The 27,919-nt window shown below is 44.4% G+C and overlaps 2 protein-coding genes and 1 pseudogene across 8 annotated transcripts; 1 reads left to right on the forward strand and 2 right to left on the reverse strand.

Moving 5' to 3' along the window:
• Positions 1-5,956: 5,956 nt before the first annotated feature.
• On the reverse strand, positions 5,957-10,667 carry LOC123431076 (SKP1-like protein 1). 4 transcript variants are annotated; one of them, XM_045114895.1, is made up of 2 exons: positions 10,644-10,667; positions 5,957-6,469 (listed from the first exon to the last, which is right to left on the reverse strand). In XM_045114895.1, the coding sequence occupies exons 1-2, from the start codon at positions 10,665-10,667 to the stop codon at positions 5,957-5,959; spliced, it is 537 nt and encodes a 178-aa protein (XP_044970830.1). The 4 variants fall into 4 exon arrangements, with proteins under 4 accessions (XP_044970830.1, XP_044970835.1, XP_044970834.1 ...); XM_045114900.1 differs by lacking the exon at positions 10,644-10,667 and adding an exon at positions 6,870-6,884 and having other exon boundaries at positions 5,957-6,466; XM_045114899.1 differs by lacking the exon at positions 10,644-10,667 and adding an exon at positions 6,648-6,662 and having other exon boundaries at positions 5,957-6,466.
• A 2,400-nt stretch (positions 10,668-13,067) lies between these two features.
• Positions 13,068-13,196, forward strand: LOC123433763 (annotated as a pseudogene).
• Positions 13,197-21,649: 8,453 nt separating this feature from the next.
• On the reverse strand, positions 21,650-26,412 carry LOC123431077 (SKP1-like protein 1). Of its 4 annotated transcripts, none has more exons than XM_045114901.1 (2): positions 26,389-26,412; positions 21,650-22,162 (listed from the first exon to the last, which is right to left on the reverse strand). In XM_045114901.1, exons 1-2 carry the CDS (start codon positions 26,410-26,412, stop codon positions 21,650-21,652), a joined length of 537 nt encoding a protein of 178 aa, XP_044970836.1. The 4 variants fall into 4 exon arrangements, with proteins under 4 accessions (XP_044970836.1, XP_044970839.1, XP_044970838.1 ...); XM_045114904.1 differs by lacking the exon at positions 26,389-26,412 and adding an exon at positions 22,599-22,613 and having other exon boundaries at positions 21,650-22,159; XM_045114903.1 differs by lacking the exon at positions 26,389-26,412 and adding an exon at positions 22,377-22,391 and having other exon boundaries at positions 21,650-22,159.
• Positions 26,413-27,919: the final 1,507 nt, after the last annotated feature.

Raw genomic sequence — 27,919 nt, forward strand, 5'->3', positions numbered from 1 at the left:
TAAACACACAAAAAGTATGGAGTTCAAATAAGTTCAAAAAAATGAAATCCCTTTGCAATAGATGAGTTTTCGTTCGAAACCCTAATACTTCGAAAGAGATTGTTCATTTTGTACACGAAGTGCATCCAGTTTTTGACGTAACCCTCTCAACTTTTTAGCACATGCTATGTGGGAGAAATGATGATACGATGCCAAGTTTCAACCTTTTCAGAGTTCATTTGTCGGGCTTTTCAATTTCAAGTTCACTTAGGTCAAAAAATCATTAAATGCATGAAAAATAGCAAATGAAGTTATAAAGGGTCGAAATTTAGGATGTGGTTTTGAATGGTTTATATTGAATGCACAAAATGCATAAAATGTCTGAAGTTGAAATAAGTAAAAATATAAAATAAACAGACAGATCCTTTAGTCCCGGTCCGTGTTAAGACCCGTGACTAAAGGGCCTGCCCCTGAGGGCGCTCCGAGGCGCCCACGTGGAGCACCTTTGGTCCCGGCTTGAAACAGGGCCGAGACTAAAGGTTAGGCCTTTAGTCCCGCCTCTTTGGTCCCGATTGGTGAACCGGGACTAACGCTCCTTACGGGCCGGGACTATAGGCCCTGTCCCCACTAGTGTATATATGTATCTGACCTATATTTCTCTCCATAACAACCCAGTATGTGTTGATAATTTTTGTCTGGTGGCTGGAGATACGGGGATCGAAGATGATTCAGTGACAGGAAGTAATACAAAAAAAAAACTCCAACAATAAAAAAATGTTCTTCCAAATAAGTAGTAAAAAGTAGCTAATCACGTATAAATGGATCCTCACAAAGTCTTCTAACGTTCCTTTTGCATTATTTATTTTTTCCTTTCATATATACTGTCATGCAGATCTCACACCCACCTTAAAAAGGAGTACCAAATCAAGGTGAAGGACTGGGGTAGTGGGTGCTATACTGTTTGCAGCTAACCTGGGGGCTTACATATATGTTCTGTAGACTAAGGAGACGATCATGTTGTAAAAACTAGCACCCTGGATGCAAGAGAGAAATTGTGAAGACTTCTTCAAATAATAAAAGTAGTGATGCACGACAAGTGGGAATTAACCTTCTTTCAAAAGAGTCAAAGTATCATGTGTAAGTATAACGTGGATGCCATGAAGAACTGTGTTCATATATAGGAAGGTGGATCATGTGATAGCACAACAGTACTGTGTTAGGTAGACTGACACATTATTAAGATTATGAAGAACTGTGTTATGATCAGATCGTGCTATATACTTTATGTGCAATGACATCACTCGGTAGACTGCCACATTATTAAGATTCCGATAAGATATACTATTTGTTAATTAGTACTACAACAGTAACTTTGTAAGAGCTAAGATTTTTAATATGTGAGCCAACAACACAAAGAAAATTATTTATATTAGTTGATATCATCAAATTGTATGTGTAATGACTAACATTGGGTGTTTTATGTAACGTAGATCATATCTATCATTCTTGGTACAACTTTGGTATTATTTCACTGTATAGTACTATAACATTATCATTAGTTTTTGAGCATATGTTATATGATATTGTTACTTTAAAAATGTCAGTTTATATAAATGATATTATATACTACCCGTGCAGCGACTAGTATGTCTGGAGAACCAAAAGACTCACTCAAGCAACGAACCGTTAGTTCACAATCCTAAGATCTGACATGATTACGAACACGGCTCCGTTCTAAGCATTTCAACTTAGCTCCAGGAGCAATGAGACGACAAATTCGTCACACACGTACCTTGATTTTCAGGTGCTCTCTTTCATTGGCATCCTTGTTATACATGTGCTTGTGGTAGTCCATGATCTTGCAAACCGAAGGGTTTGATTTCCGGTGGACCTGTGCGGGTGGAGAGATGGTAACCATGAGACGGGTGGCATGTTCACTGGTTAATAATCCACACACTGACATCACACGAGTAAAACTGAGACGAGAGGAATGAAGATGAAGTTCATCTTATAAGGGTAAGTGTTCCCTGTGAAGAACATAAATAAGAGTGATTTCACCATGTATGTTGCGCCTACCTGCCTTATTTTTTACTCTTGAAATCAGAGGATCTTGAAAATTAATAAAGATAGTTACATACATACGACAGAGCTAAAGTCCAAAACTGAATGAAGAATATGTAACCAAAAATTTCATAGTTTATCAGATTCTGAAATCTCTAGGAGTTGATTCTTTTAGCCATTTGAAAATATCAGTTAGTAGGAAAGTAGTGTTAAGATAATACCCATGATTGATTACAAAAGAAACGTGCTTAGTTGAAGGATCAGCCTAATATTGAAAGAACCTTCTCATCTAGATAAATGAGCAAGCATACATCAGAGCAAAAGGAACTTGAAAGATTCGGAAAAAAATAAGATCTATACGAAGCAACTCTGTGGAGATGAGATAAACATTCATTAGCAGTAGTATTCCCAGAACTGTATTGCCTGGAAGTATATGCTACTACCTGTAGCAGTGGGTCGTCGTGGTCGTGCTTGAGCTCGGGCCAAATATCTTGGTCGCCCTAGGAGCAGACCACTGCCCCTCCTCCTGGAGAAGAGCAGGGCCGACGGCTAGGTGCACCCCTCCTCCTCCTCCTCGAGCTGGGCAAGGCCAAAACCCTCTGTCGTCGTCGTCGTCTCCACACCATGTTAACCTGCAGGAAAGGGGCGGATAGGAGAAAAAGGTGAAGATGAGAGGGTGGATCCACGCGAGGAAGGATGGGAAGGTCCTACCTATGCAATGCCGGTGATGGATTCTGTGAGCTTCACCTCGCCATTGCCGGTTCCGGCGAGTTCCGACGGGGAAACCCTAGCCTCGGGCGCGGAGGAGGAGCCTGAGGCGCGAACCTGAACGGAGGGGAGGGAGGGGCGGGTCTGAGCTCGAGCCATCCCGAGTCCCATCACGTCCATGGAGTGGATCACGCCCAGATCTCGCAGTTTGTCACCATGAACAGGTTTATTTGGGCTGAATCAGGGACGCTGATGCCTTCCTCGAGGCGGTGAACAAACTCACCGGCAGATCTTGGGGATCAGCGCATGGATGGAGCTCGCCGGAACCAGCCGACGTGGGTGGCGGCGGAAGCGAGGAGCGAGGAGAAGCGACGTTGGTTGGGGGGAAGGCCAGGTTCACGAGAGAGAGAGAGAGATTGGTGCGCTGGGCTGCATCTTTTTTCCTTCCTCCTTTTTTTTTTCTTTAGATGGATGGATGGATCGATCGACGGTGGGATTGCTGGGAACAGATGGTTGGATGTTTGCCAAGTCATCAATCCGTGGCACAAATTATTCTACCAATAAAAATTAAGTATATGTAATTCTATGTGTTTTTATTTTGAGAATTGAGCATAGTTTTTACAAAAACGTTATACAACAACCGATTGATTTTCTCGGTTGTATCCGCCCGTCGGTTTTTAGGGAATTGATGAGTCAGGGACGGGACAAGCGGGGTGTGCATGGAGATCGGTTGACGGATGTTTTTGCAACTTGTTTGTTGTTTCAAAAATTAATGTGTCGGGCAGGCGACCGAACCACGCCAGAAGTTAGACCGGGCGGCTGGATCTCCTGCGCCCATGCAGCCTCTGCCTAGGGCCGAAGCGGGCGGATCTTCTGCGGCGCCCATGCAGCTTCCCCTCGTTCGCTGGCCAACTGCTCCGAGCCATGTCTACGTGAGGCGCGACACGTCTGCCCCAGCAGCAACTTCTCCTCCTGGTGCCGGCGCGCACCTCGAAGAGGATACTGTCCAGAGAGGATCAGCTCCAGGATCCTCTGTACAGGCATCTCCATCAGCAGAAAATGATGCTGATTTTTCCTCACCGCCACAGACACGTCTCCAAAAAGGGGTAATTAAGGCTGTCAACTACAAGCACATCACAAAGTTTGGTTGGGCATGCTCCACAGGTGAATCTCGTACCCTTCAAGAGGCTTTTGGTGACACTAGATGGAAACAAGCAATGGAGGAGGAGCACATGGCTCTTCAGAGAAATAAAACATGGCATCTTGTTCCCCCACAGCAAGGTAAAAATTTAATTGATTGCAAGTGGGTTTTCAGGATCAAAAGAAAGTCTGATGGAACTATAGATCGTTACAAAGCTAGGTTTGTTGCAAAGGGTTTCAAACAAAGATATGGTATAGATTATGAAGATACCTTTAGCCCTGTTGTAAAAGCAACAACCATTCGCTTTGTTTTATCCATTGTTGTTTCCAAGGGATGGTGTCTTAAACAACTAGATGTGCAGAATGTGTTTCTTCATGGCGTTCTGGAAGAGGATGTGTATATGAGACAACCTCCTGGGTTTGAAGACAAAACTTCACCTTATCATGTGTGCAAACTTGATAAAGCTCTTTATGGCTTGAAACAAGCTCCTAGGGCTTGGTACTCACGCCTCAGTCACAAATTACAAACTCTTGGATTTGCTCCATCTAAGTCTGATACATCATTGTTTATTTACAAGCAGTCAAACACATATATATTTGTGCTTATCTATGTTGATGACATCATTATTACTAGCTCTTCCAATGAGGCAATTGCAGGCCTTCTTAAAGATTTAAAAGCTGAATTTGCTTTGAAAGATCTAGGAGACATGCATTATTTCTTGGGAATTGAGGTCAAGAAAACTGGAGATGACCTTCATCTATCTCAAGAGAAGTATGCTGCTGATCTAGTAAAAAGAGCTGGATTACAGGGATGCAAACCATCACTAACACCCTTATCTAGCTATGAAAAACTAGCTCTCACTGAAGGAATTCTTTTGAATCAAGAGGATAGCACTAACTACTGAAGTCTGATAGGTGCACTTCAGTACTTGACTCTTACAAGGCCAGATATTTCCTTTGCTGTTAATAAAGTATGTCAGTTCCTTCATGCTCCCACTGATATTCATTGGACTGCTGCCAAGCGTATAGTTAGATATGTGAAAAATACCTTGGGCACTGGTCTTACATTCAGCAAATCTTCATCTACTCTAGTGAGTGCATTTTCTGATTCAGATTGGGCAGGTTGTGTGGATGAGAGACGATCAACTGGTGGTTTTGCTGTATTCTTTGGACCTAACCTTATTTCTTGACTATGACTGACCTTACGAGGCTGATTCAAATGAATCAGCTTGTGAGCACAAGCTGTTCTTGTAATACAGAGCAGTGAGTCAGGCAATTAAGCAGATTTATTACAAAACCACAATGAATATAAGATGTGAAGACGACTAAGGTGTAAAACAGAACTTCCTTTTCTGCATCCTCACATCAACAATAGAAAAGGAAGACAAGATGAACTGTGCTTGAATGAAACAAATTTTCATGAGGTGAGCGAAAAAATGGGAAGGTAAACTAGATCTATACTAGTACATTCCTTCTACACCCTGAACATAAAATCTTCCCCGAAAATAACTGTTGTCAAATAGCATTTCTGTGATTTTAATTATTCCTAAACTATCAATCGATGCATAAGCTACGTGAAAGATCTTTTCTCTTGTCAGCTTCTCTCCAAACAGCGATTGGAACAAACCGAACAACAAATCTCAATGATGCCTTAATTAGTGGATGAGACAATTCTCCTCTCTTAATTAGTGGATGAGACAAAGCTTATGCCTCTGTTTAAAAAAAGTATATAAAGATAGTTGACTATAGTTCTTCTATCACGCGCTCAAAGGTCAGTGTATCAGTTTGCTTCGTTATGGTTTGATGATGGTATATGTCCTTTCTTTTGGTAATCTCAAATCACACGGCGTACATCGTCTAAAGATACTAATTAAGGGAGCATCCACTTCAAGTAAATATTTTTTCTAAAAAATGTTTGGGATGTGGACATGATGAATACTGAGAACTACTAATTAAACCTAGTAGCACTGCCTACATACATGCATACTCTTGTTCTCTACGATGTTCAACGACCCAACAAGTGCGGAAGAATTACAATGACGTAACAGAACCGCCTATATATGCTTCTCTACTCAAAAGCCCACTGGTTCTCCTTGCGAATCTCGGCCTCCTCCTCCGGTGTGAAGTCATTCTCGATGTTGAAGGTCTTGCGGATCTCCTCAGGAGTCTTGCCCTTGATCATGTCGGCGACAGTCTGGCAAGTGAGGTCCAGTAATCCCTTGATGTCAAGATAATTTGCAGCCAGGATAAGGTCGTAGAGGGTGGCCTGGTCGACCTTGATGAACTCGGCGTCCCAGCTCTTCATGTCCACGGTGGGGGCTGGCGCCGCGGCTGGGGCAGAGGTGGAGGAGTTGGCGGCGGCGTCGGCGACGGGGGAGTCGGCCGGCATTGGTCTGGCCTGCACGTGCTGGTTGCAGTATTCGATGACCTTGGAGAGGATCTTCGTGTTGACGTTGGGGAGCGGGATGGCGTTGTCGGCGCAATCGTCCTCGATCATGTGGCGGAGGGTCTGCGACTCCATGGCGGTTGTCTTGTCCACGATGAACTCCTCGCCGTCCGAGCTCTTGAGCGTGATCTTCTTCTCGCCCTCCGCGGCCGCCATTGATCCGAGGATTAGGAGCCGAAAGCGATACGATCGAAACCCTAGCGAAACCTAGCGAGTAAAGCTGCGTGTTGGGCTGGGGCTGGGAACCGGCCGGGGCTATTTATTGGGGCGGGGGGAGTAGAATCGCGTTCGTGTATTCATCAAGAAGTGGAACTCGGATCGTATTCATCAAGGAGTAGAACTCGGATTGACTCGGTCGTGTTTGAGTCCCGCGTCATGGCGTTTCCTTTCCTGTCGTCAACGTGTCTGCTACTGCTACTGCTGAATTTGGAGATTCTATATAGGCAATGCATGGACGTAGAGTTCTCTTGGCCTAGAACTCGTTCCAGCTGGTTTTTTGGGCACTGATAGGCTCCGGCGCATCAAGGAGAAGAACTCGGATCGTATTCATCTTCATCAGGGATTTGACTCCGCGTCGTGGCGTCTGGTCTAGTTAACAGGTCTGCTTCTTAAAGAAAAAGTTAACATGCATGTGTCTGCTACTGCTAGTTCATTTCAAAATTCTATAGGCAAAGTTAATATAAGTAAAGTTTTTTGCAGATGATACTATGTTGTTTTTTCAAGCCTCAAGAGCACAAGCTGAAAAAGTTAAATATGCCACTACAAGAATAAACACAGCTGCCGATGGCCACCGTCGGCGTAGATGATGCTATGCTGACGGCCTTGGTAAGACCATAGGTGTAAGAAAGCCGTAGGCGTATCTCCATCTATGCCGACGATGACCGTAGGCGTAGATAGGTCGTTGGCGTATCGAGATCTATGCCTACGGGCACCGTCGGCATAGACAGGCCATCCGCGTACATGTGACGTAGTAAACACGCGGATGGACGGTGGACTGATGCCGTTAGACCTACGCCGACGGTTCTAACGGAGGCCATCGGCGTAGCTATGCCGACGGCCAAACCGTCGGCGTAGTTGTCCACGTCATCGATCCGCTACTCGTGGCGCGTCATCGATCCACGACGCGTGGTTGGCCAATCCGGTCGATGCACGCATAGGTATGCCGACGGTTTTGCTGTCGGCATATCTGTTTTCTTTTTTTTATATGTTTGCTAAATACAAGCCATATATTTCTATTTTTTTTTTAAATCTGTTTTCTAGCATATCTTTTTTTTAATTTAAACATAACTTATATATCGATTTGGTGTGACCGCAAGCACCTCACACTCGGCTCGGGGTGTGCCCCCCTCACGGGTGTCCTTGCCGTCGTGTCACACACGGGGGAAACAACCACATCGGGCCGACACGGAGGGAATCTTGGGGTGGGTTGGGCCGGGACCGTGTTCGGGGCTGTATCTATGGGCTTGGCCGGAGAAGGAGGGATGAGGGAGGAGGGGGAGGAGGGCTGCCGGCAGAGGGCTTGACCGGAGGAGTAGGGATGAGGGAGGAGGGGGAGACCGAAGGAGGAGGGAGGGGCGCGGAGGGCGACGAGCGACGGGAAAGGGCGGCGGCGGCGGATGAGGTGGGTGCATGGGAGAGTGAGATTGGAGAGGGGATTAGGAGGGGCGGCCGGTTGGATAAGTTGGAGAATGTAGACTTAGCAATAGCGCTCGTTTCAAGAGAGTGCTACTGCTATTAAACTTAGAAGTAGTGCTTTACACAAGCGCACGCTGCTGCTAATGCTACCGTCAGTAGCCTCGTTGGGCCTCCTTTAGCAGTAGCGCTGGAAATACATCCAGCGCTACTTCTATGGATCCTAGTAGTAGCACTTTATGTTTGCAGCGCTACTGAAGTAGCAGCAGTGCTTACTATATTCTAGCGCTACTGCTAGGCTCCTACCTATAAGCTTTTTCCTACTAGTGTACGCGGGGGGTAGCAAACACGCCAGGTCTTGTGGTGGGCCCTCCTACGTGTGTGGAAGCGTGGTGGTAGGCGCGAGCACCCGACACGCGGCTCCGTGGGTGTGCCCCCCCTCGCGGGCGTCGCTGTCGTCGTGTCACGAAGGGGGGAAACAGCCACGTCGGGCCGACACGTAGATATAAAACTCACAAACGATGTCCTCATGTTTATGTATAGATAAGACACAATTTAATTAATGAATTTTTTAAGAAAAATGTATAAAAAGTATATATGAATAAACAATATTAAAAAAATGGATGTAGATACGCCGACGGTTAAGCCGTCGGCATATCCCCCTGCCACGTCCCGATCCACAGAATTGAGTAGGCCGTGTGGGGTCTGAAGCTATGCCGACGACATATATTTTGTTATCCTCTCTAGCCGCATCGCCCTCAACTCATTTCCCCCATCTAGCCGAGACATGCCTCCACACCCACGCCGCCGCCGCCACCGCCTCCACCTGCCCTCGCCTTCGCCCGTGCCCCTGCCCTCCTCCTCTACCCGCGTCGCCGCCGTCTTCGCCCGCACCACCGCCTCCCTCGAGGACCCATCCCCACGTGTTCCCCGCCTCGGCCACCTCGTCCCCGCCCCGGCCACACCGTCGCCCTGCCACGACCACCTTTTCCCCGCCCCGACCGCCCTCGCCCCAGCTGCCCCGCGTGCGGCTGACCCTCCACCCCCCCCCCCCCCCGAGCCGGCCCTGCCCCACGGTGAGTTCCCTCCCTCTCCGTGGCATTTTTTTGTTAATTTAGTTGTTGTCCATAGTTATGTAATTAGATGGATGGATGCATTATGTATGATGATAGTTAGATGATAGATGATTTGATGATAGTTAGAAATTTGAGAAATGCAATTTTTTTAACAAGAATGCGAGAAATGCAAATGTATGATGATAGTTAGATGATAGATGATGATGATAGTTAGAAATATGACAAGTGCAAGAAATTTAACAAGAATGCAAGAAATGCAAATGATATTAGTGTCATCTTCTTTGAGTTGTGGACGTCTATGTGACATTTAGTTTCTAAAATAGTTATGTGAGATGTTGTTAAGTAGCTATGTGAGATTTGCTCCAAAATTGGGATATGATAAGTGGTTATTTCATCGTTATGATCTTGCTAAAAAAAATTGAAGGACAACAATCGACACTTGACAAAATATGATTTTTTTCATAGTTTAAAGTGTCAATGCTTAATGTGAGGTGTTGACCTAATTTTGTTCACTCGGTGGAATTAGCATGATTTCTGGTGTTCCATCTTCGTGGAGTGATCATCGACGTTGGAGGTGTTGGTCCACAATCGTCCCTCCTCTGATCGACTACATCCTCTACATTGAAGGGTGAGCAACAATTCCAGCACCTCGTCCATTTTTTTCCAAGTCACTAGATTTCATTTTCACATCAAGTCGCTTAACCTAGGCGTCTCCCGTTCGAAAGGGTTGCATCGATAAATATGCATTCAATTGCATATTTATCACCGCAGCTCTTTCGGATTGTCCAGCGTTTTCCATGGACAACCCGAGGATGTGTAGATTTGGTATGTTGTCCATGCTCTACCCCGTTCTGAGACAGGATTTCGGCGACGCCTCCCCGTTGTTCTCCGGATGCACATTCTCCCGGCATTTTGCCGAGACATGTATTTAGAGAACAACGGGGAGGTGTTGCCGAAATTCTATCTCAGAATGGGGTAGAGCATGAAAAACGTACTCAATCTACACATTCTCGGGTGGGATTGGGACCCATCTTTACCTATTAGAGATGTAGGTTGATTAAATGTCGTTTCTCGTCAACCCTATGAAAAATAAAACATTGATGTGACTAATTTAAATAAATCCTTAATTTTGTTGTGTGGCTCTAATAAAGCAGAGATGGCAGATAATCAGTGGATGTATAGTGGGTTTTTCCGTCGGAATCAAGTAACAACAGAGTGGGTTGAAAAAACTGATGTGTTTTTGAAAGAGATACACCATAGTCCAATGAGGATGGTGCCAGAATGCCCATGTGCCAAATGTGTAAGAAATGTATGCGCAGAGATAAGAGTGAGATGACTAATCACCTTCGCACGCATGGATTTATGCCAAACTTTAATATGCCCATAAACTTTGCCCAGCGAGACCGTGGTAGAAAGGAGGTGATACGACAACGCATCGCTGGTTATGAAGACGATGGGGTTAGAGACATGCTACATGATGTCTTTGCTGCACAACCGACACCTCCGTCACATTCAACGAATGAACCGGAGGAGCGAGAGGAAATCGCAAAGGCCTTCCTGGATATCTTGGCCTCGTCAAAGAAACCTCTTTATGAGGGTGCCAAGCTCTCTGTGCTGGAAGCCATATCACACCTGATGACAGTCAAGGCCGAGTACGGCTGTAGCCAAGGTTGCTTGGAAGCATTTATGGAAATATGGGCTAACAGCATCCCTGAGGGCCATGAACTGCCGAAAACCATGTACGCTACAAAGAAAATAATGGAGGCGCTCTCCATGGATTATGAGAAAATACATGTTTGTCCAAAGAATTGGCTTTTGTTTATGCATAAGTGTGGGAGTGACAACTACTGTAGGAAGTGCGGTTCCTCTCGGTATCTTGAGGTGGTCGATAAGCAGGGTCAGAAGAAGCAGCTACAAATCCATGTGAAGGTTCTTCGGTATCTACATTTAATAGAAAGACTGCACCACCTTTTCATCACCGAGGAGTCTACCAAAATGATGAAGTGGCACAAGGAAGAGAAAAAGTACAATCCAAATAAAATTGTACATCCATCAGAAGATGAAGCATGGAAGTCATTCGATACAGAATACCCTGAGGAAGCATCTGAGGTTGGGAATCAAAGAATTGTTATATCAGGTGATGGGTTCAATCTATATGGTATGTCGTCTAATCCATACAGCTGCTGGCCCGTGTTTGTTATTCCGCTCAATCTGCCTCCCGGCGCCATAATGCAATCGCAAGACTATGATCCTGTCGCTTATAATTTCAGGGCCTGGATATCCGGGGAAGAATTTAAGTGTGTTTATGCAGCCGTTGGTGGATGATTTACACCATTCTTGGTACTTCTACGATACTACAGAGACTAATGCTTGCATTCGGTATGCATTGGCAGACTCACAAAGAGGCAGGTGAAATGTTCGAACTATCACGGTCCATCTAGGAGCATACAACTGATCTGATGAGGCTGATTCGAATCAAACAGCTTGTGAGCACAGTCTGTTCTAGCTATAAGAAAGCAGTAAACGACCCAGGCTCTTATTTGTGACCCTAGCAGTTATGCAGATTCGTTTCAAAATAATAACAGAGATAAAATTATAGCTGTGAAGATGACTAAAAATCTAAAAGAAAAAAACTAGGGCCGAGAAGGGGGGCATATTCATATAAGCATTTGCAGCTCAGATTGTACATAATCGAGAGTTTACAAGCAAAATGGAACGAATTATCAGGGGCCACATACATAGTATACAGAATTACAGGCTGAACCGTAGAAGAAAAATAGCATCTGTCCAGAATAGCACCTGTCCCAATCGTAATATTGATCTCAACTGAATGTGAGTGAAACATGTTACTGCAAACATAAATAAGCCGAGTCCTGGAAAACTAGGATCATACAAAAGTGGTAGCTTTGTGTTGCAGGATTTCCTATATTACCTAAGTAGTCTAACAAACTTCTAACTTATGTTGGTCTGAACAAAAAACTCTGAAGTTATACCACCAAAGGAAAACGAATCAGCGGTCTTGGCAGTCACAATCAACAAACTGGGTATGCCCTCTACCATCATACAGAGATCAATGCTTACACTTGGCATGTATTGGAGACTCGGAAAGAGGCAGGTGAAATGTTTAAACTATCTTAAAAAGGAAAGAAAAACTACCTCACCCATGACTGACCTTACGAGGCTGATTCAAATGAATCAGCTTGTGAGCACAAGCTGTTCTTGTAATACAGAGCAGTGAGTCAGGCAATTATGCAGATTTATTACAAAACCACAATGAATATTGTTAAACCGATTGAGATATTGTGTGTAGATAGGATACTTGTGTACGAAGTTAGAATAGATATTCGGTTAGGATTTATCTCTAGTTTAAACCTAATAGCTCTATCTCTATCTCATTGTATTCAAACTACTTGTACGCATATCTCAGGGTTGCGCTTGCTATATAAACATGAAACCGTCGCCCTAACCGGAACGACGCTTCTAGCTATTTCTACATGGTAATCAGAGCCCATCTCTTCCATCGCATCTAGAGTTTAGTCACAGCTATCATGGCCACCTCCGCCGCCGCCAACTCTGGTCTCTCTGGCCAAGTCACCGAGCGGCTTACCCGAGCAAACTACATCCTATGGCGATCTCAGATCGTCCCGCAGCTCAGAGGTGCTGGTTACTTCGGATATGTGGATGGAGCCACACCGGAGCCAGCCAAGGAGGTCGTCACCAAGGACAAGGACGGGAAGGATACATTCATCCTTAACCCTCTCCACTCCATCTGGTTTTGAGAGGATCAACACGTACTAGGTTACCTGCTGAACAATCTGTCTAAAGAGGTTCTGGTGCATGTCACATCAATCTCCCATGCGCATGAACTTTGGACAACACTGGCTAGCATGTTTTCCTCCCAGTCGCTGTCCAAGGTGAACAACATCCGCATCTCTCTCGCTAATGCACAGAAGGGGACGCAAACGGTGGCCGCCTACTTCGCGCATATGCGATCACTCGCCGACGAACTTGCCGCGACGGCGAAACCTCTTCCCGATGACGAGTTGATCTCGTACATCCTCGCTGGACTCGACATGGAGTACCAGTCGCTTGTCTCTGCCCTCGACGCACGCATCACGCCGGTCTCCTTCGAAGAGCTCTATGCCCAGATGAGCAACCTCGACCAACGTGTCGCGCTCTACCAGGGCACAGGCTCTGGCAGTGGATTCAAATCCTCTGCCAATGCTGCTTCACGTGGTCGAGGCGGTGGCAACTCTCGCTACCGTGGATCGCCGCGCAAAGGGAACACTACAAGGAATTTGCTCAATCATGATGCTCAATTTTGGTCACTGGAAGGTCATTGTTATTATTTTATGACCATGTTATGACCAAATTTGGGAGGTCAACAGTTGGCCGTCAAGAATGAAGAAAGCTGACCTTTATGATATTTTGGCCATTAGATCTACGACGGAAATGTTTTGGTCGTTAAATGTATGACCAAAATTTTGGTCATGGCCATGTGCCTAAACCACGTACGATCCTACATGGCAAGACGACGTGGCACGCTGAAGTGTCGCTTGTGGTGACGTGGAATCCACATGTGATCTGACATGGCATGATTTTCCTGATCAGTTCTACATGGGCCAGACCTAATAGTTTGACCCATTTATTTTTAAGGCCATACTCATTTCGGCCCAATTATTAGGTTCAAGCCCATTTATTTTTACGGCCATAATCTGTTCAACACAATTATTTGGTCAAATAGTGTCCATAATCTGTTCGAACAAATAATTTGGTTTAAATAGTCGAGTTGGATTACTTCTAGGCCTTAATTTGCAAAGTTCTGGTACACAAAAGCACCTTTCTGAGATAGGCCCATCAACCAATTATTTATGCACAAAAATAAAATAATTTACAAATACACCGTATCACAAAAAATACATTAATTTACAATCAGCCTGACATGTCCCAATGATCATGTTCTTGGTGAAATCACGGTGTCAATGACTCTACGGGAGTACTTGGTGGTCTTGAAACTTCCAGGAGTATTTGAACCTATTGGAGCTGACAACTACCTGCACAGACCAAATTAAGGGTGCTGAAAAGAGTTAACAAACTCAATACTAATGAATGAATTATAGTGATAATTTAAAATAATAACAAAACTAAACCATTGGTAATTAAACAATCTAGTATACAACTGGCAGTGAAGCAGGACTAAAACCTGAAACTAAATAACAGATAAAAACTAGACTACTTCGTGTGATTCTCAACCAAGTCAAAACAAATAGAATTGTTAATTCAATCCAACTTTTTTAGATTTAGTTTGCTTAAATGACAGATTAAACGTTGAAAAGCAAGTACTAAATCTGAAGAACAGGTAGAAATAGATCTACATCCTTTTTTTTTATTACTAAATCATATTTTGTTGCATATCTATTTTGGCTCCATAAGGACATCAACTTGACCTTGCATTTCCTACAGAAACCTGCAGGCACAGACTGCATGTCGCATGGCTGCATGCTAGCTAGCTAATCTACTCTTGGACCATGCACTTGACATCAACTTGGCCGTGGTTTTTGGTGATTTATGTTCCTTGCCTTATTTGATGATGATAGTTATCACTAGTAGAAAAAGGGGCTTCCATCCCAGCTCAATTTACACATTAGTCCCGGTTCCATTACGAACCGGGACTAATGTTAGCATTAGACCCCGTTCGAACGGCAAGGGCGCCGGTCGGTCATTAGTCCCGGTTCAAAAAGGACCTTTAGTCCCGGTTTGTATCTCGAACCGGGACTAAAGGGTTTGGAGGCTTTAGTCCTGGTTCGTGTCTTGAACCGGGACTAAAGGGTAGACCTTTAGTCCCGGTTCAAGACACGAACCGGGACTAAAGAGGTTTTGTGTTTTTATTTTTTCTTGTTTTTAAATTTTATTTCTCTTTGTAATTTCTGTTTTAAATTGCTTATATCTTTTACGATATTTAATTTTTTTTCAGTGATTCTTTTTTGCATTAGATTCAAAATTTTGTCTAGTTTCTGTTTGTGCAATTAGTTTTAAAATTTGAATGGTTTAAATTTGAATTTGTTCAAATTTGCTTCAAACCCAAATTGTGAATAACTTGAGTTTACAAATAGTTTTTAATTTAATTCTTTTTTCTCCTAGTCATCTGTTAGATTGTTCTCACAGTAAGATTTATTTGGTTATTTTTAGAATAATTTAAATTTGGATTTTAATTAAAACAATATTGTTTTGCTTATATAGTTGTTTTAGTCATTTAATTGTTGTTTTTTATTATTTTTAGTTAGTACTTTCTGTAGATTTTAACATGTTATAGTATGGTGCATATTGAATGCATAAAAAGTCTGGAATTAAAATCATTTTAATAAAATGCCTTTGTAGCAGATGGGTTTTCATCTGAAACCTTGATACTTCGAAGGATGATCCAGTTTGTACACGAAGTGCATCCAGTTTTTATCGTAACTCTCTCAATTTTTAGCACATGCCATGTGGGTGAAACTATGATACCATGCCAACTTTCAACCTTTTCAGAGTTCATTTGTAGTGCTTTTCAATTTCAGGGTCAATTAGCTCAAAAAAGTAAGTAAATGCATGAAAAATACCAAATGAAGTCAGAAAATATTGAAAATTTATGATGTGGCTTTAAATGGTGCATTTTAAACACACAAAAAGTATGGAGTTCAAATAAGTTCAAAAAAATGAAATCCCTTTGCAATAGATGAGTTTTCGTTCGAAACCCTAATACTTCGAAAGAGATTGTTCATTTTGTACACGAAGTGCATCCAGTTTTTGACGTAACCCTCTGAACTTTTTAGCACATGCTATGTGGGAGAAATGATGATACGATGCCAAGTTTCAACCTTTTCAGAGTTCATTTGTCGGGCTTTTCAATTTCAAGGTCACTTAGGTCAAAAAATCATTAAATGCATGAAAAATAGCAAATGAAGTTATAAAGGGTCGAAATTTAGGATGTGGTTTTGAATGGTTTATATTGAATGCACAAAATGCATAAAATGTCTGAAGTTGAAATAAGTAAAAAAATAAAATAAACAGACAGATCCTTTAGTCCCGGTCCGTGTTAAGACCCGTGACTAAAGGGCCTGCCCCTGAGGGCGCTCCGAGGCGCCCACGTGGAGCACCTTTGGTCCCGGCTTGAAACAGGGCCGAGACTAAAGGTTAGGCCTTTAGTCCCGCCTCTTTGGTCCCGGTTGGTGAACCGGGACTAACGCTCCTTACGGGCCGGGACTATAGGCCCTGTCCCCACTAGTGTATATATGTATCTGACCTATATTTCTCTCCATAAAAACCCAGTATGTGTTGATAATTTTTGTCTGGTGGCTGGAGATACGGGGATCGAAGATGATTCAGTGACAGGAAGTAATACAAAAAAAAAAAACTCCAACAATAAAAAAATGTTCTTCCAAATAAGTAGTAAAAAGTAGCTAATCACGTATAAATGGATCCTCACAAAGTCTTCTAACGTTCCTTTTGCATTATTTATTTTTTCCTTTCATATATACTGTCATGCAGATCTCACACCCACCTTAAAAAGGAGTACCAAATCAAGGTGAAGGACTGGGGTAGTGGGTGCTATACTGTTTGCAGCTAACCTGGGGGCTTACATATATGTTCTGTAGACTAAGGAGACGATCATGTTGTAAAAACTAGCACCCTGGATGCAAGAGAGAAATTGTGAAGACTTCTTCAAATAATAAAAGTAGTGATGCACGACAAGTGGGAATTAACCTTCTTTCAAAAGAGTCAAAGTATCATGTGTAAGTATAACGTGGATGCCATGAAGAACTGTGTTCATATATAGGAAGGTGGATCATGTGATAGCACAACAGTACTGTGTTAGGTAGACTGACACATTATTAAGATTATGAAGAACTGTGTTATGATCAGATCGTGCTATATACTTTATGTGCAATGACATCACTCGGTAGACTGCCACATTATTAAGATTCCGATAAGATATACTATTTGTTAATTAGTACTACAACAGTAACTTTGTAAGAGCTAAGATTTTTAATATGTGAGCCAACAACACAAAGAAAATTATTTATATTAGTTGATATCATCAAATTGTATGTGTAATGACTAACATTGGGTGTTTTATGTAACGTAGATCATATCTATCATTCTTGGTACAACTTTGGTATTATTTCACTGCATAGTACTATAACATTATCATTAGTTTTTGAGCATATGTTATATGATATTGTTACTTTAAAAATGTCAGTTTATATAAATGATATTATATACTACCCGTGCAGCGACTAGTATGTCTGGAGAACCAAAAGACTCACTCAAGCAACGAACCGTTAGTTCACAATCCTAAGATCTGACATGATTACGAACACGGCTCCGTTCTAAGCATTTCAACTTAGCTCCAGGAGCAATGAGACGACAAATTCGTCACACACGTACCTTGATTTTCAGGTGCTCTCTTTCATTGGCATCCTTGTTATACATGTGCTTGTGGTAGTCCATGATCTTGCAAACCGAAGGGTTTGATTTCCGGTGGACCTGTGCGGGTGGAGAGATGGTAACCATGAGACGGGTGGCATGTTCACTGGTTAATAATCCACACACTGACATCACACGAGTAAAACTGAGACGAGAGGAATGAAGATGAAGTTCATCTTATAAGGGTAAGTGTTCCCTGTGAAGAACATAAATAAGAGTGATTTCACCATGTATGTTGCGCCTACCTGCCTTATTTTTTACTCTTGAAATCAGAGGATCTTGAAAATTAATAAAGATAGTTACATACATACGACAGAGCTAAAGTCCAAAACTGAATGAAGAATATGTAACCAAAAATTTCATAGTTTATCAGATTCTGAAATCTCTAGGAGTTGATTCTTTTAGCCATTTGAAAATATCAGTTAGTAGGAAAGTAGTGTTAAGATAATACCCATGATTGATTACAAAAGAAACGTGCTTAGTTGAAGGATCAGCCTAATATTGAAAGAACCTTCTCATCTAGATAAATGAGCAAGCATACATCAGAGCAAAAGGAACTTGAAAGATTCGGAAAAAAATAAGATCTATACGAAGCAACTCTGTGGAGATGAGATAAACATTCATTAGCAGTAGTATTCCCAGAACTGTATTGCCTGGAAGTATATGCTACTACCTGTAGCAGTGGGTCGTCGTGGTCGTGCTTGAGCTCGGGCCAAATATCTTGGTCGCCCTAGGAGCAGACCACTGCCCCTCCTCCTGGAGAAGAGCAGGGCCGACGGCTAGGTGCACCCCTCCTCCTCCTCCTCGAGCTGGGCAAGGCCAAAACCCTTTGTCGTCGTCGTCGTCTCCACACCATGTTAACCTGCAGGAAAGGGGCGGATAGGAGAAAAAGGTGAAGATGAGAGGGTGGATCCACGCGAGGAAGGATGGGAAGGTCCTACCTATGCAATGCCGGTGATGGATTCTGTGAGCTTCACCTCGCCATTGCCGGTTCCGGCGAGTTCCGGCGGGGAAACCCTAGCCTCGGGCGCGGAGGAGGAGCCTGAGGCGCGAACCTGAACGGAGGGGAGGGAGGGGCGGGTCTGAGCTCGAGCCATCCCGAGTCCCATCACGTCCATGGAGTGGATCACGCCCAGATCTCGCAGTTTGTCACCATGAACAGGTTTATTTGGGCTGAATCAGGGACGCTGATGCCTTCCTCGAGGCGGTGAACAAACTCACCGGCAGATCTTGGGGATCAGCGCATGGATGGAGCTCGCCGGAACCAGCCGACGTGGGTGGCGGCGGAAGCGAGGAGCGAGGAGAAGCGACGTTGGTTGGGGGGAAGGCCAGGTTCACGAGAGAGAGAGATTGGTGCGCTGGGCTGCATCTTTTTTCCTTCCTCCTTTTTTTTTCTTTAGATGGATGGATGGATCGGTCGACGGTGGGATTGCTGGGAACAGATGGTTGGATGTTTGCCAAGTCATCAATCCGTGGCACAAATTATTCTACCAATAAAAATTAAGTATATGTAATTCTATGTGTTTTTATTTTGAGAATTGAGCATAGTTTTTACAAAAACGTTATACAACAACCGATTGATTTTCTCGGTTGTATCCGCCCGTCGGTTTTTAGGGAATTGATGAGTCAGGGACGGGACAAGCGGGGTGTGCATGGAGATCGGTCGACGGATGTTTTTGCAACTTGTTTGTTGTTTCAAAAATTAATGTGTCGAGCAGGCGACCGAACCACGCCAGAAGTTAGACCGGGCGGCTGGATCTCCTGCGCCCATGCAGCCTCTGCCTAGGGCCGAAGCGGGCGGATCTTCTGCGGCGCCCATGCAGCTTCCCCTCGTTCGCTGGCCAACTGCCCCGAGCCATGTCTACGTGAGGCGCGACACGTCTGCCCCAGCAGCAACTTCTCCTCCTGGTGCCGGCGCGCACCTCGAAGAGGATACTGTCCAGAGAGGATCAGCTCCAGGATCCTCTGTACAGGCATCTCCATCAGCAGAAAATGATGCTGATTTTTCCTCACCGCCACAGACACGTCTCCAAAAAGGGGTAATTAAGGCTGTCAACTACAAGCACATCACAAAGTTTGGTTGGGCATGCTCCACAGGTGAATCTCGTACCCTTCAAGAGGCTTTTGGTGACACTAGATGGAAACAAGCAATGGAGGAGGAGCACATGGCTCTTCAGAGAAATAAAACATGGCATCTTGTTCCCCCACAGCAAGGTAAAAATTTAATTGATTGCAAGTGGGTTTTCAGGATCAAAAGAAAGTCTGATGGAACTATAGATCGTTACAAAGCTAGGTTTGTTGCAAAGGGTTTCAAACAAAGATATGGTATAGATTATGAAGATACCTTTAGCCCTGTTGTAAAAGCAACAACCATTCGCTTTGTTTTATCCATTGTTGTTTCCAAGGGATGGTGTCTTAAACAACTAGATGTGCAGAATGTGTTTCTTCATGGCGTTCTGGAAGAGGATGTGTATATGAGACAACCTCCTGGGTTTGAAGACAAAACTTCACCTTATCATGTGTGCAAACTTGATAAAGCTCTTTATGGCTTGAAACAAGTTCCTAGGGCTTGGTACTCACGCCTCAGTCACAAATTACAAACTCTTGGATTTGCTCCATCTAAGTCTGATACATCATTGTTTATTTACAAGCAGTCAAACACATATATATTTGTGCTTATCTATGTTGATGACATCATTACTACTAGCTCTTCCAATGAGGTAATTGCAGGCCTTCTTAAAGATTTAAAAGCTGAATTTGCTTTGAAAGATCTAGGAGACATGCATTATTTCTTGGGAATTGAGGTCAAGAAAACTGGAGATGACCTTCATCTATCTCAAGAGAAGTATGCTGCTGATCTAGTAAAAAGAGCTGGATTACAGGGATGCAAACCATCACTAACACCCTTATCTAGCTATGAAAAACTAGCTCTTACTGAAGGAATTCTTTTGAATCAAGAGGATAGCACTAACTACTGAAGTCTGATAGGTGCACTTCAGTACTTGACTCTTACAAGGCCAGATATTTCCTTTGCTGTTAATAAAGTATGTCAGTTCCTTCATGCTCCCACTGATATTCATTGGACTGCTGCCAAGCGTATAGTTAGATATGTGAAAAATACCTTGGGCACTGGTCTTACATTCAGCAAATCTTCATCTACTCTAGTGAGTGCATTTTCTGATTCAGATTGGGCAGGTTGTGTGGATGAGAGACGATCAACTGGTGGTTTTGCTGTATTCTTTGGACCTAACCTTATTTCTTGACTATGACTGACCTTACGAGGCTGATTCAAATGAATCAGCTTGTGAGCACAAGCTGTTCTTGTAATACAGAGCAGTGAGTCAGGCAATTAAGCAGATTTATTACAAAACCACAATGAATATAAGATGTGAAGACGACTAAGGTGTAAAACAGAACTTCCTTTTCTGCATCCTCACATCAACAATAGAAAAGGAAGACAAGATGAACTGTGCTTGGATGAAACAAATTTTCATGAGGTGAGCGAAAAAATCGGAAGGTAAACTAGATCTATACTAGTACATTCCTTCTACACCCTGAACATAAAATCTTCCCCGAAAATAACTGTTGTCAAATAGCATTTCTGTGATTTTAATTATTCCTAAACTATCAATCGATGCATAAGCTACGTGAAAGATCTTTTCTCTTGTCAGCTTCTCTCCAAACAGCGATTGGAACAAACCGAACAACAAATCTCAATGATGCCTTAATTAGTGGATGAGACAATTCTCCTCTCTTAATTAGTGGATGAGACAAAGCTTATGCCTCTGTTTAAAAAAAGTATATAAAGATAGTTGACTATAGTTCTTCTATCACGCGCTCAAAGGTCAGTGTACCAGTTTGCTTCGTTATGGTTTGATGATGGTATATGTCCTTTCTTTTGGTAATCTCAAATCACACGGCGTACATCGTCTAAAGATACTAATTAAGGGAGCATCCACTTCAAGTAAATATTTTTTCTAAAAAATGTTTGGGATGTGGACATGATGAATACTGAGAACTACTAATTAAACCTAGTAGCACTGCCTACATACATGCATACTCTTGTTCTCTACGATGTTCAACGACCCAACAAGTGCGGAAGAATTACAATGACGTAACAGAACCGCCTATATATGCTTCTCTACTCAAAAGCCCACTGGTTCTCCTTGCGAATCTCGGCCTCCTCCTCCGGTGTGAAGTCATTCTCGATGTTGAAGGTCTTGCGGATCTCCTCAGGAGTCTTGCCCTTGATCATGTCGGCGACAGTCTGGCAAGTGAGGTCCAGTAATCCCTTGATGTCAAGATAATTTGCAGCCAGGATAAGGTCGTAGAGGGTGGCCTGGTCGACCTTGATGAACTCGGCGTCCCAGCTCTTCATGTCCACGGTGGGGGCTGGCGCCGCGGCTGGGGCAGAGGTGGAGGAGTTGGCGGCGGCGTCGGCGACGGGGGAGTCGGCCGGCATTGGTCTGGCCTGCACGTGCTGGTTGCAGTATTCGATGACCTTGGAGAGGATCTTCGTGTTGACGTTGGGGAGCGGGATGGCGTTGTCGGCGCAATCGTCCTCGATCATGTGGCGGAGGGTCTGCGACTCCATGGCGGTTGTCTTGTCCACGATGAACTCCTCGCCGTCCGAGCTCTTGAGCGTGATCTTCTTCTCGCCCTCCGCGGCCGCCATTGATCCGAGGATTAGGAGCCGAAAGCGATACGATCGAAACCCTAGCGAAACCTAGCGAGTAAAGCTGCGGCGTAAGCGACGATCAACGATGGGTGCCTTTTTGCGTGTTGGGCTGGGGCTGGGAACCGGCCGGGGCTATTTATTGGGGCGGGGGGAGTAGAATCGCGTTCGTGTATTCATCAAGAAGTGGAACTCGGATCGTATTCATCAAGGAGTAGAACTCGGATTGACTCGGTCGTGTTTGAGTCCCGCGTCATGGCGTTTCCTTTCCTGTCGTCAACGTGTCTGCTACTGCTACTGCTGAATTTGGAGATTCTATATAGGCAATGCATGGACGTAGAGTTCTCTTGGCCTAGAACTCGTTCCAGCTGGTTTTTTGGGCACTGATAGGCTCCGGCGCATCAAGGAGAAGAACTCGGATCGTATTCATCTTCATCAGGGATTTGACTCCGCGTCGTGGCGTCTGGTCTAGTTAACAGGTCTGCTTCTTAAAGAAAAAGTTAACATGCATGTGTCTGCTACTGCTAGTTCATTTCTAAATTCTATAGGCAAAGTTAATATAAGTTAAGTTTTTTGCAGATGATACTATGTTGTTTTTTCAAGCCTCAAGAGCACAAGCTGAAAAAGTTAAATATGCCACTACAGGAATAAACACAGCTGCCGATGGCCACCGTCGGCGTAGATGATGCTATATATGCTGACGGCCTTGGTAAGACCATAGGTGTAAGAAAGCCGTAGGCGTATCTCCATCTATGCCCACGATGACCGTAGGCGTAGATAGGTCGTTGGCGTATCGAGATCTATGCCTACGGGCACCGTCGGCATAGACAGGCCATCCGCGTACATGTGACGTAGTAAACACGCGGATGGACGGTGGACTGATGCCGTTAGACCTACGCCGACGGTTCTAACGGAGGCCATCGGCGTAGCTATGCCGACGGCCAAACCGTCGGCGTAGTTGTCCACGTCATCGATCCGCTACTCGTGGCGCGTCATCGATCCACGACGCGTGGTTGGCCAATCCGGTCGATGCACGCATAGGTATGCCGACGGTTTTGCTGTCGGCATATCTTTTTTCTTTTTTTTATATGTTTGCTAAATACAAGCCATATATTTCTATTATTTTTTTTTAAATCTGTTTTCTAGCATATCTTTTTTTTAATCTAAACATAACTTATATATCGATTTGGTGTGACCGCAAGCACCTCACACTCGGCTCGGGGTGTGCCCCCCTCACGGGTGTCCTTGCCGTCGTGTCACACACGGGGGAAACAACCACATCGGGCCGACACGGAGGGAATCTTGGGGTGGGTTGGGCCGGGACCGTGTTCGGGGCTGTATCTATGGGCTTGGCCGGAGAAGGAGGGATGAGGGAGGAGGGGGAGGAGGGCTGCCGGCAGAGGGCTTGACCGGAGGAGTAGGGATGAGGGAGGAGGGGGAGACCGAAGGAGGAGGGAGGGGCGCGGAGGGCGACGAGCGGCGGGAAAGGGCGGCGGCGGCGGATGAGGTGGGTGCATGGGAGAGTGAGATTGGAGAGGGGATTAGGAGGGGCGGCCGGTTGGATAAGTTGGAGAATGTAGACTTAGCAATAGCGCTCGTTTCAGGAGAGTGCTACTGCTATTAAACTTAGAAGTAGTGCTTTACACAAGCGCACGCTGCTGCTAATGCTACCGTCGGTAGCCTCGTTGGGCCTCCTTTAGCAGTAGCGCTGGAAATACATCCAGCGCTACTTCTATGGATCCTAGTAGTAGCACTTTATGTTTGCAGCGCTACTGCTAAGTAGCAGCAGTGCTTACTATATTCTAGCGCTACTGCTAGGCTCCTACCTATAAGCTTTTTCCTACTAGTGTACGCGGGGGGTAGCAAACACGCCAGGTCTTGTGGTGGGCCCTCCTACGTGTGTGGAAGCGTGGTGGTAGGCGCGAGCACCCGACACGCGGCTCCGTGGGTGTGCCCCCCCTCGCGGGCGTCGCTGTCGTCGTGTCACGAAGGGGGGAAACAGCCACGTCGGGCCGACACGTAGATATAAAACTCACAAACGATGTCCTCATGTTTATGTATAGATAAGACACAATTTAATTAATGAATTTTTTAAGAAAAATGTATAAAAAGTATATATGAATAAACAATATTAAAAAAATGGATGTAGATACGCCGACGGTTAAGCCGTCGGCATATCCCCCTGCCACGTCCCGATCCACAGAATTGAGTAGGCCGTGTGGGGTCCGAAGCTATGCCGACGACATATATTTTGTTATCCTCTCTAGCCGCATCGCCCTCAACTCATTTCCCCCATCTAGCCGAGACATGCCTCCACACCCACGCCGTCGCCGCCACCGCCTCCACCTGCCCTCGCCTTCGCCCGTGCCCCTGCCCTCCTCCTCTACCCGCGCCGCCGCCGTCTTCGCCCGCACCACCGCCTCCCTCGAGGACCCATCCCCACGTGTTCCCCGCCTCGGCCACCTCGTCCCCGCCCCGGCCACACCGTCGCCCTGCCACGACCACCTTTTCCCCGCCCCGACCGCCCTCGCCCCAGCTGCCCCGCGTGCGGCTGACCCTCCACCCCCCCCCCCCCCCCCCCCCGAGCCGGCCCTGCCCCACGGTGAGTTCCCTCCCTCTCCGTGGCATTTTTTTGTTAATTTAGTTGTTGTCCATAGTTATGTAATTAGATGGATGGATGCATTATGTATGATGATAGTTAGATGATAGATGATTTGATGATAGTTAGAAATTTGAGAAATGCAATTTTTTTTAACAAGAATGCGAGAAATGCAAATGTATGATGATAGTTAGATGATAGATGATGATGATAGTTAGAAATATGACAAGTGCAAGAAATTTAACAAGAATGCAAGAAATGCAAATGGTATTAGTGTCATCTTCTTTGAGTTGTGGACGTCTATGTGACATTTAGTTTCTAAAATAGTTATGTGAGATGTTGTTAAGTAGCTATGTGAGATTTGCTCCAAAATTGGGATATGATAAGTGGTTATTTCATCGTTATGATCTTGCTAAAAAAAATTGAAGGACAACAATCGACACTTGACAAAATATGATTTTTTTCATAGTTTAAAGTGTCAATGCTTAATGTGAGGTGTTGACCTAATTTTGTTCACTCGGTGGAATTAGCATGATTTCTGGTGTTCCATCTTCGTGGAGTGATCATCGACGTTGGAGGTGTTGGTCCACAATCGTCCCTCCTCTGATCGACTACATCCTCTACATTGAAGGGTGAGCAACAATTCCAGCACCTCGTCCACTTTTTTTCCAAGTCACTAGATTTCATTTTCACATCAAGTCGCTTAACCTAGGCATCTCCCGTTCGAAAGGGTTGCATCGATAAATATGCATTCAATTGCATATTTATCACCGCAGCTCTTTCGGATTGTCCAGCGTTTTCCATGGACAACCCGAGGATGTGTAGATTTGGTATGTTGTCCATGCTCTACCCCGTTCTGAGACAGGATTTCGGCGACGCCTCCCCGTTGTTCTCCGGATGCACATTCTCCCGGCATTTTGCCGAGACATGTATTTAGAGAACAACGGGGAGGTGTTGCCGAAATTCTATCTCAGAATGGGGTAGAGCATGAAAAACGTACTCAATCTACACATTCTCGGGTGGGATTGGGACCCATCTTTACCTATTAGAGATGTAGGTTGATTAAATGTCGTTTCTCGTCAACCCTATGAAAAATAAAACATTGATGTGACTAATTTAAATAAATCCTTAATTTTGTTGTGTGGCTCTAATAAAGCAGAGATGGCAGATAATCAGTGGATGTATAGTGGGTTTTTCCGTCGGAATCAAGTAACAACAGAGTGGGTTGAAAAAACTGATGTGTTTTTGAAAGAGATACACCATAGTCCAATGAGGATGGTGCCAGAATGCCCATGTGCCAAATGTGTAAGAAATGTATGCGCAGAGATAAGAGTGAGATGACTAATCACCTTCGCACACATGGATTTATGCCAAACTTTAATATGCCCATAAACTTTGCCCAGCGGGACCGTGGTAGAAAGGAGGTGATACGACAACGCATCGCTGGTTATGAAGACGATGGGGTTAGAGACATGCTACATGATGTCTTTGCTGCACAACCGACACCTCCGTCACATTCAACGAATGAACCGGAGGAGCGAGAGGAAATCGCAAAGGCCTTCCTGGATATCTTGGCCTCGTCAAAGAAACCTCTTTATGAGGGTGCCAAGCTCTCTGTGCTGGAAGCCATATCACACCTGATGACAGTCAAGGCCGAGTACGGCTGTAGCCAAGGTTGCTTGGAAGCATTTATGGAAATATGGGCTAACAGCATCCCTGAGGGCCATGAACTGCCGAAAACCATGTACGCTACAAAGAAAATAATGGAGGCGCTCTCCATGGATTATGAGAAAATACATGTTTGTCCAAAGAATTGGCTTTTGTTTATGCATAAGTGTGGGAGTGACAACTACTGTAGGAAGTGCGGTTCCTCTCGGTATCTTGAGGTGGTCGATAAGCAGGGTCAGAAGAAGCAGCTACAAATCCATGTGAAGGTTCTTCGGTATCTACATTTAATAGAAAGACTGCACCACCTTTTCATCACCGAGGAGTCTACCAAAATGATGAAGTGGCACAAGGAAGAGAAAAAGTACAATCCAAATAAAATTGTACATCCATCAGAAGATGAAGCATGGAAGTCATTCGATACAGAATACCCTGAGGAAGCATCTGAGGTTGGGAATCAAAGAATTGTTATATCAGGTGATGGGTTCAATCTATATGGTATGTCGTCTAATCCATACAGCTGCTGGCCCGTGTTTGTTATTCCGCTCAATCTGCCTCCCGGCGCCATAATGCAATCGCAAGACTATGATCCTGTCGCTTATAATTTCAGGGCCTGGATATCCGGGGAAGAATTTAAGTGTGTTTATGCAGCCGTTGGTGGATGATTTACACCATTCTTGGTACTTCTACGATACTACAGAGACTAATGCTTGCATTCGGTATGCATTGGCAGACTCACAAAGAGGCAGGTGAAATGTTCGAACTATCACGGTCCATCTAGGAGCATACAACTGATCTGATGAGGCTGATTCGAATCAAACAGCTTGTGAGCACAGTCTGTTCTAGCTATAAGAAAGCAGTAAACGACCCAGGCTCTTATTTGTGACCCTAGCAGTTATGCAGATTCGTTTCAAAATAATAACAGAGATAAAATTATAGCTGTGAAGATGACTAAAAATCTAAAAGAAAAAAACTAGGGCCGAGAAGGGGGGCATATTCATATAAGCATTTGCAGCTCAGATTGTACATAATCGAGAGTTTACAAGCAAAATGGAACGAATTATCAGGGGCCACATACATAGTATACAGAATTACAGGCTGAACCGTAGAAGAAAAATAGCATCTGTCCAGAATAGCACCTGTCCCAATCGTAATATTGATCTCAACTGAATGTGAGTGAAACATGTTACTGCAAACATAAATAAGCCGAGTCCTGGAAAACTAGGATCATACAAAAGTGGTAGCTTTGTGTTGCAGGATTTCCTATATTACCTAAGTAGTCTAACAAACTTCTAACTTATGTTGGTCTGAACAAAAAACTCTGAAGTTATACCACCAAAGGAAAACGAATCAGCGGTCTTGGCAGTCACAATCAACAAACTGGGTATGCCCTCTACCATCATACAGAGATCAATGCTTACACTTGGCATGTATTGGAGACTCGGAAAGAGGCAGGTGAAATGTTTAAACTA

This window comes from Hordeum vulgare, chromosome 2H (genome assembly GCF_904849725.1).
Source record: "Hordeum vulgare subsp. vulgare chromosome 2H, MorexV3_pseudomolecules_assembly, whole genome shotgun sequence".
In the NCBI taxonomy this organism is placed as follows: domain Eukaryota; kingdom Viridiplantae; phylum Streptophyta; class Magnoliopsida; order Poales; family Poaceae; genus Hordeum; species Hordeum vulgare.